Raw genomic sequence first — 9,609 nt, forward strand, 5'->3', positions numbered from 1 at the left:
CATCGTCTTCCTGGTACAGAGAGGGAGACAACCTAAAAATGGAGATTTCCCTTACAAATGTAAATGTGTCTTACAAAAGGATAATTCCTACTTGGCTAAGAGTTTTTTCCACATCTGCTGTTTCTTAGAAAATAACCAGCTTAAAATAATTAATATGGCAAGAGGCAATGAGAACAAAGCTTCTTTAAAAGATGTAATAATCGAATTTGTTAGAACTCCCTAAAGTTAGTAAACCATTTCACACTCTTACAACAAGAGGTGAAGACCTTTGCGATTACAGCCATGAAGGCATACAGATGCACAAACACAGAGAGTGTAAAACAAAGAATGTTGTCTGCCATCCAGTTCTATAAGGATCAAGTCATGAGCCACTGCAGCTGCTGACCTACAATACACGCTGAAAGGAATTCAGTACAAAAACCAGGATGAACCATTCAGTGTTTTGGATATAGGGGCCCCTAGATATGCTAGTGAACACAAGTTGATGTGCCTGACGCAGAGCGAGGCCAAACAATATTGAAACGTCAGAGTTTAGAGCAGAGAAAGGTTTATTGAAGGGCTATGCAAGGTAATGGGTGGCTCATGCCCCCCCAAAACCCGGAAATGCCCCGAAGGGTTTCAGCAAAGCCTTTTTTTTTTTTTTTTTTTTTTTAAGAACTAGTGTTTGAGTCCTAATTTTCTTTTTGTTTTTTGTTTTGTTTTTTGCCATGCCGCGCTGGTATTGACTGTTATTGGCTGATATTGACTATTCTATTAAGAACTGTTTTGAAATCAGGAGCCCTCAACAAAGAAAACGGGTTGTGTTCTGCTTCTTTGAAACTAAAACATACTTTTCTATACAAATATCAGTTAGTCTAGGTAAGAGATAACACATTCTGGGCTGTCACAAATAAGGGGGGGAAATGGAAGCGCCAGTAAGAGGCAAGTGAAAGGTGACTTACAGCTGCTGGAAACCCACAAGGTTTGTCTGCGGCTGCCCTGTGCAATAGGGAACCAGAAGCTCAGTGGGTGCGCTCTTGGCGCTCCGGAACTACAATTCCCAGAATGCCACGGGCAGGTTCCCAGGTCGCGCTCTGAGCGCCTCAGGTCGGCTGCATTCATGGCGGCACCCTGCAAGGCGGTGATCGTCCCCGGGAACGGGGGCGGGGATGTGGCCACGTACGGCTGGTACGGCTGGGTGAAGAGGAGGCTGGAGCAGGTAGGAGACGCGCCTTGCTGCACTGGGAAGTCGGCCTGGCGCGGGAGAGGCCGGAGGGCTCCCCGCTCCCACCCGCTTGTGCAGAGCCCTGCCGGGAACCCCGTCTTAGACTCTACAAGTAGTGGAGGAAGTTCGGCTTGTGAAGCAGCCCGGAGGGCTCCTCTCAGGGCTCAGAGTACAAGCTCCACCTCTAGAAACTAGAGACCGAGCCCGCTCCCCGTATCTCCTGCGGGTTCAGATCTGGGACTCCCAGATAATTCTACACCTGTCTTCTCTCTGTCTCGGATTTTTAAACATTTTAATATGTAATATTAATATTTACAAAGGATGTATGTAACACGTACGTACATTATGAAGCATAATGTAATCAATACTTGAGGGTCCCTCACCAAACTGAAATCTAGAACATTATCAATACCTTCAGAGCCACCTGTATGTCCCTTCATCCCGTTTCCCTGCCATACGAAATTTTTAAAATTTGTTTCGCTTTTAAAAATTAATGTACTTTTCAATCTATGTATGTATCCTTTAAGCAATATATTGTTACATTTGGCCTCTTTGTGAGCTTTATAAAAATGGCATCTAACTGCGGGTTGTCTTGTGCATCTTGATTTTTTTTTTAAACCCTCTGCCATAACTAGGCAATAAGACTGTTTCCTGAGTTGCCAACCTCTAGAGCTCTAGACTGGGTCTCTAGAATAAAATTCCAGGCTTGTGGCTGACAGCCATGGCTAGAGCTACAAACCAAAAGGTCAGGGCTGCAGCTGTCCAAGAGGATTGGATCTCCAACTTTCTGTACCACGTTTATGAACCACATTTTACCTACTCCCTGGAGCATAGTCTGATTGGCTCCAGGTCAGTTTGTCTAGAATCTATTATGCCCTCTCTATATGTATATGCCAGTGGTGATAAATGTACATGTGCAGATGCACATACAAAGAGATCTACAGATCTGGCTAGATAGAGAACTACAGACAGATGGAGTTTATGAGGAGGGATTGTATATTCATATGGAATCCTGTAGCACTTACCCACTTCATTTCATGATATAATCAACTACTTATTGAATTGATAAAGCTCATATCAGGTGTCTCATTTCTTATTAGCAAAGTATTAGTTATAATTAAGCTCTTTATTATAGCTTTTTTTCTCCCCCTCATATCATAGATACCTGGTTTCCAGTGTTTGGCTAAAAACATGCCTGACCCAAGTAAGTTTTTTAAACGTGTCTTTAAAAAGCCTCCTCTTATTGGGTTTTGATCTTGCCATTTTCCGGTAGAGAAGAGGAATATCCTAGCAGAGAAGCCTAAGGGAATACGTACCTCAGAGTGAATGATGGCAAGTATTTGGGGGAGGAGGGTGCAAACCAAAAACCGTGATAGAAAATTCTAGAAAGGATCAAGAAGAGCACCTGGGCTCAGAAGAATTTAATTTTCAACTTTGTAAGCAATGGATTTTCCCGTCTATAAGTCAAATATTTTCAGGCAAAGTTTATGGGTGTTTCATTTGAGGCAGAGGTATGACAAAACTTACAGCAGCTCTATGAGATCCTAATATTAGAAAATGTAACATGGCCACTTTTGTTCTGAGTGTGCCTATGACTTGTCTCAGGAATTTCCTTTTTGGGAAGAAAGAATATATATGGACATGAACTTGAGAGACAATATTGTCAAGAGGATTTTTGTTTTTAAGTTGGAAAGTTTACATTAAACTTCAGAGTTATATTTTATTTCCTTAGTATTTCCTTTCAAGATAATGCTAAAAAATAAACACAAAACTATTTACCAAAACTACAGATTTCAGTCTTTCAGACAGCAACACGTAGAACTTTGGCCCTATTAAAACAGCCCCATCCCGCATTGTGGCCCTGCGGTTTGGAGTGGTCCTCTGTTAGAAGGGTGGGCAGCATTGGACTGAGACTGTCCCTGTTGAGTGACGGACTCTTTCTTTCCCCTGAACCTTAGTCACAGCTCGAGAGAGCATCTGGCTGCCCTTCATGGAGACGGAGCTGCACTGTGACGAGGAGACCATCATCATAGGCCACAGTTCTGGGGCCATTGCAGCCATGAGGTGTGGTCCTTATTGAATTGTCACCATCCCCCCTACCCCTGTGGGCTCCAGTCAAGCTTGCTTGGGAAATACTTCGTGCACATCTTAAGTTTCCACTGCAGAGGGGACAGTGAGTGGTAACATGATCTGTCCTAATTCCTTCCTGGTTTGGTTAGTGGATTAAAAAGATACTTTGCTCTTACTGGGATACAGTGACCCTTTTAAAACACAAGTGCCTCCAAACCCCAGCGGCTCCCGTCACCCTCAGAAGAACTTCTCGGCCTTCAAGCCCCCCGCCCGCCGTGTCGTCTCCGCTGTCTCCCCTTCGCTGCCCCCAGCCTGGTTTACAGACCTCAGTGCAGTTCCTTGAACACGCCGAGCGTGTGCCTTCCTTAGGCCTGTGCTTGCCGCTGTTCTCCCTGGACTCTCTGTCCCCAGACACCTGCATGGCCTTCTCCTCTCTAGGTCTCTGCTCCAGTCGAATGTAAGCTCCATGAGGGTGGGGCTTTGCTCACTCTGACATGAAACCCTGGTGCCTGGCAGAGTGTCTGTCATATGGTAGGCGCTGATAACTCCCCGTTGGAGGGTGGAGGCTGTTACCCGCACTGCCCTCCACCCCCCTCCCCCCCGGCTGGCCCCAGCCCCCAGGGGTCATGGGCGCCTCCCTGCTGCTCCCCATTAGAACGTCACCCTCCAGGCTTATAAGGCCTGGAGTGTAAGGATGGAGCTGGCTGAATAGCCTGTTAGGGTTGGGTTTCCTCTGTATTTGTGGGACTGGATGACAAAGGATTATGGGTTTTTTTGTTTCTTTTTTTAAAATTAATTAATTAATTTTTGGCTGCGTTGGGTCTTCATAGCGGTGTGCGGGCTTCTCATTGCAGTGGCTTCTCTTGTTGCAGAGCATGGGCTCTGGGCGTGCAGGCTTCAGTAGTTGTGGTGCGTGGGCTTCAGTAGTTGTGGCGCTTGGGCTCAGTAGTTGTGGCACACAGGCTTAGTTGCTCTGGGGCATGTGGGATCTTCCTGGACCAGGGCTCGAACCTGTGTCCCCTGCATTGGCAGGTGGATTCTTAACCACTGTGCCACCAGGGAAGTCCCAGGATTATGCTTTTTGTGTGGCTTCTTGTCCCCAGCAGCCCCTCAGGATGTCACATGAATCGATTGTCAGAGAAATCTTGCCAAGTTCCATAACCTTTCAGCCACACCTGTGGAAGCTACAAGAATAATGCTTTACGATGTGGACCTACAGAATTATGGTACATAGTGTTTAAAAGCTGCCAGGGGTTGTCTGGAAAATGAAGAAAGCCCTTTATGCTGAAATCTGTGCTAACCCAAGGCCAACTGAATTTTTCGCAGGCCGCTGGCTAATAACGATGTAGTTTCTTTTAAAGACTCCTGAAATTTACTGTAGGATTGTCAGGAACCTTCTAAAAATTAACTTCTAAAGTTAAGGTGGGCAAGGAGAAAACCAGATGGTAAAGCCATGGGACCTAAGATCATAGGGGAACAGGATACAGAGGACTACCCCACAGTTACTTATTAATCACAAGGGGGAATTGTGTCTTTACAGTGGAGGGATCTGAGGGGTATCACCCTAGGGAATCTGACAGTCTCAGCAGTAATGGGACAAACTGGCATCGTGTGCCCATCATTGTGGAGGAGTGGGAAGGACACAACTTTGCCAACATAATGGTCTTGCCAAAAAACTGTTTCACCTCAGCCTAATCATGAGGAAACAAGTTCAGTTTAGGGGATAACGTACAAGAGAATGGGCCTCGAATTCTTAAAAGTCATCAATCTCATTTAAAACAAATTTAAAAGTGATTGAAGAGTCATGAAACCAAACGCATGATCTTTGACCAGATCTAGGATTGAAAAGATGTTTTAAAGAACAGTTTGGTACAACTAGGGAAAAATGAATACAGGTAATGTTACTGTCTTGGTGCTAAATTTATTAGGTGTAAGAATGATACTGCCGTTACATAAGAGCACAGCCGTGTTCTGGGGATACGTGCTCAAGTATTTAGGGGTGAACTGTAGCAAAATTAACGAATCTGGGTACTTGTTGTTCTCACTTTCTGGTAAGTTTGACATTTTTCAAGCAAAAGATTGGGGGAAAAGTTTAGGCACAAGAACAAAATACCAACCCTAAATCTTGCCTGGCACCAAGGCCTCCTAGAGCTCTTACCTTTCTAGGTCCTTCCTTAGCCTGGCCTCTGCTCAGTGAGGGAACTGTCTACAGGTAGCTGAGTGTCTGTTTGCCGGGCACTGTTCTAGGGAACAGGGTCACAAAAATCGAGAAGGCTCGGACCTGCCCTTGAGGGATGACCTTGGGGGACAGAGGTAAGACAAGGCAAACAAGCGTGTGTGAGAGAGGCACAGTTCTGGGATGGTACAGTCACAGACCACTTGCGTCTGTCATCTGGGTTGGGGAGGTGTCATGCCTTAGAATGCAGATTCCTGTGCCTCACTCACAATCCTCTGAATCAGATGCTCTGGGCTGAGCCTGGGAATCCACATGTTAACCGACCAAGTAATGCCGACGAATGCACACATCAAAGGGAATGATTACACTTTTTATGTTGATTCAGAAAGAATTACGGAAGAGGTTTGCACTACCTTGAAAACAGAGTAGAAACTCAGGTAGCCCAGGTGAGGTGATTAACCACCGGGCTCATATTTCTGCATTTTCCTTGCTCTTTTTCATACTAACCTCAGCAGCCTCTAGCACCTGCTTTCTGTAAGCTAAATCAAATGAGTTTTGGGTGGCTTACTGACTTTCTGGGACCAGATTTAACATTAAACATCAGCTACACCATTCCTCTCTCTCCAGGTACGCAGAGACCCACCGGGTGTATGCTATCGTGTTAGTGTCTGCGTACACGTCTGACCTGGGGGATGACAATGAACGGGCAAGCGGTAAGTCTGAAGGCAGAAACCAGAAGAGCCCTTCCTGTAGCCACGGGGCTGCACGCTCAGGTAGTAAAACAGCACTGTCTTCCGACAGGCTAACACAAAATCTAACAGCACGTGAGGAATATTTACCACCCATCTTGAGGTATAAGTTAGGCACTTAGACAGGGCGGTGAGCCACTATCTAACCCGTAGTCTAGAACTGAACCCCTGAGCCCTCTCCTCCCCCTTCACCAGTAGCTATGGTATCAAGCCCTGCGGATCTGAAAACTGAAGAAGGGCTTCTAACTCACACTTGGGCTCTGACTCTCTGCGTCTCTGCCACGGTCCTCACTAGAGTGGCGAGAACGGAAAGCACCCACGACGCTGAGAGTTTGTGTGTTCCTCTCACAGGATACTTCAGCCGCCCCTGGCAGTGGGAGAAGATCAAAGCCAACTGCCCTCACATTGTGCAGTTTGGCTCCACCGACGATCCTTTCCTTCCTTGGAAGGAACAACAAGAAGTGGCCAACAGGTTGGAAGCCAAATTGTACAGATTCACTGACCGTGGCCATTTCCAGAACACAGAGTTTCATGAACTGGTTAGTGTGGTCAAGTCCATGCTGGAAGTGCCAGGATAGCCAGGGTGGTTCCTGCTGTTCTACGTAACAACATGGGAGTAGGGCCACGATCAGATTATTAACAGATGATGATCATCTATTATCAGATGAATAGCGGGCATGCAAACCAGATCAAATTAAGGTCCGAAAAACACACGTTTCAATGTTCAAACTAAATTACAAACAGTATTTTCATTTTCCATAGAATCCACATCTCAAATTACTCTGACCTAAAACAGTATTTTTCCCATTTGATAAGGGACATGGGACAGCTTAACCACCCTTACCTATCCAAAGTGAGTAAGACAGAAACGAAACCCAGGTTTCCTGATCCCTAGTCCAGACTAAAACTAAACAGGTTTCATGTTATGCTGTAGGAGTTGCAGCATAACATGTCCTTAAACATGTTGGGAGAGTGACACACAAGGAGGTTGAAGCAGGGGTCTGCGGGGTCAGGCAGGCATCGGTCTAAGACCAGACTGGCAAGGATTAGGGCGACGGGGAGAACTCCTGCTGGGCCCTGTCTGGATTGTTGCCATGTGGGAATTTGGCAAGGCATTGCCAGTTTTCTGATTTTCAAGGAAAGAAATTAATACACTTTGTATTTAGGGACCATAAGTGTATGTATATATAATCCGCATGTACATGAATTACGTTCAGTCTACAGACAAATGGGTTATGTTAGTTGGCAACTACAGTGTAAATAAAAAATCTGCAAACACGGCAAGACACAAAGTCCAAGCCATCCATGTGTGACCTCTGCTGTAAGTTTTCACTTAGCCAGTGCTTTGGAGCTTGAGAAAAGCCTGAGAAATAGACATGACGTCAAAGGATGAAATCATGGGAACAGTTTGGATTTTGTTACAAAGTCTTAAATATTTTTAAAAATGATCTTTCCATATCTCAAATTTTGTTCTGTAAAGTGTTCTACCTTTTAATTTCCATGGTCCTTTATATCTCTTTCAGCATCATTCCATGATTTTTCTTCTAATCATACTCCCTCAAAAAAACCCTTTTTCATTTTCCAACGTTTTTTGGCTATTATTATCCCCAAGTAACATCTCAAAACAATTTCCAGTAAATGCACACCTGATATTTGCTGCAATAATGTGAATTCCCACACTGTTCATACCTAACGAAAATTCAAAGCCATCATTTGAACCTGAAAAGGCTTTTGATTTCTAAATGTGCTCAAAAAATGTCAGGAGAGATTCGCTAAATTTTTAGCAGCAATTATCTTAGGGGATGGGAATTTTGGTAGTTATGGTGTGGTGGACGTCTCCTTTTTACATTATACACCTGGGGATTATTTGAATTTGTGCACTGTGTCTTACTTTTATAATTAAAAATAAAGATTAAAAACAGTTTCACAAGTTAGTGAAAAACAGAGTAGATAAATCCATTGAATACTTTTCTTAGAGAAGCTGTTTAGCATTGACTTGACCAAGCCTATAATCAAAGCTTGATTCTATTTGAATTATTTGGAAGTAGTCATTGTTCTACGTATTCTCTGCCTTGTTTTCTGAAGTCCTTTCTTAAAAAAATTTACAAACTTATACAAATAACAGTTCATAATACTTTATTGTCCTCTTCCTCTGTAGAAAAAACCAAATATATACAATTGAGAAGTAATTTGATATTCTTCATTCCTATAAAAATAACTTGAATATAGAGGCATACGATGGTTGAGTTGGGCTGATAGTACGGTAACCAAGGGCACCAGCAAAGAAAACGTTCAGTTCTTCATTCACAGAAGCCACGGTTCAGGTGCTCACCAGCCACGGCTGACTAGTGGCTTCCTTGCTGGACACAGATATAGAGCCTTTCCATCCTGATAGAAGGTTCTATTGGACAGCACAGCACTAGAGCGCGTGTTACATGCTTCCCTCACCCACCACCAACGTAGAAGTGACTCAACTTGAAGTTACCTTTGTTTGACTAGTTTGCTTAGTTGATCACCATAAAAATTATGATCCCATACAACTTACTCATCACCAAACTAAGAGATCAGAGGAGTTTCAGGGAAGAACCCCACATGGACTATTCATTTAAACCATCAAATTATGGCATTTCATGATTCTCTGACTCTCTACAGATCTTTATAAAGCAGAGAGGGGCCTTGATAGACTCTAGGGAATATCTATTTTCAGGTGAGCAAAATACCTTACACTAAATGGAAATCAAGTGTAAGGTTAGGACTTCACTTACAATTTGATTTTTTGGTGGTGGTGTGAGTCTAGAGCACCACAATTTGTTTTGGTCAAAATTTACTCCTGTAGGGTAAATACCCATTTAATGGTCAACAGAGGTGCTGTATTTTAAAATTATTGTCTCGGGGCTTCAGTGGTTAAGAATCCGCCTGCCAATGCAGGGAACACGGGTTCGAGCCCTGGTCTGGGAAGATCCCACATGCCGCAGAGCAACTAAGCCCGTGCGCCACAGCTACTGAGCCTGCGCTCTAGAGCCCGCGAGCCACAACTACTGAAGCCCACGTGCCTAGAGCCCATGCTCCGCAACAAAGAGAAGCCACCACAATGAGAAGCCCGTGCACCGCAACGAGGAGTAGCCCCCACTCGCTGCAACTACAGAAAGCCCGCGCGCAGCGACGAAGACCCAACACAGCTAAAAATAATTTTTTTTAATTTAAAAAAATAAATGAATTTTTAAAAAATTATTGTCTATCCTTCTTTAGTTAATATTCAGAATGAAAAACATGCTAAGGGAAAAAAGTTTATAGGGGCTCTTTATTCTGGTAGGCAAGGAATACTTTTGTTTTAGCCACTGATTGTAAACTTTTTAAAAAAATCTCTGGCTGTCAAGATATAGTACAAGTCTGTATTTAAAACACAAACT

The 9,609-nt window shown here is 44.0% G+C and overlaps 1 protein-coding gene across 1 annotated transcript; it reads left to right on the forward strand.

Annotated features, from left to right (window-relative positions):
* Positions 1–1,049: 1,049 nt before the first annotated feature.
* RBBP9 (RB binding protein 9, serine hydrolase) lies at positions 1,050–8,123 on the forward strand. Its single transcript, XM_082431734.1, has 5 exons — positions 1,050–1,198; positions 2,366–2,408; positions 3,163–3,268; positions 6,078–6,163; positions 6,551–8,123. The coding sequence occupies exons 1-5, from the start codon at positions 1,100–1,102 to the stop codon at positions 6,775–6,777; spliced, it is 561 nt and encodes a 186-aa protein (XP_082287860.1). The 5' UTR covers positions 1,050–1,099; the 3' UTR covers positions 6,778–8,123.
* Positions 8,124–9,609: the final 1,486 nt, after the last annotated feature.

The sequence above is a fragment of the Balaenoptera physalus genome (genome assembly GCF_965194825.1).
Source record: "Balaenoptera physalus genome assembly, chromosome: 16".
Lineage (NCBI taxonomy): Eukaryota > Metazoa > Chordata > Mammalia > Artiodactyla > Balaenopteridae > Balaenoptera > Balaenoptera physalus.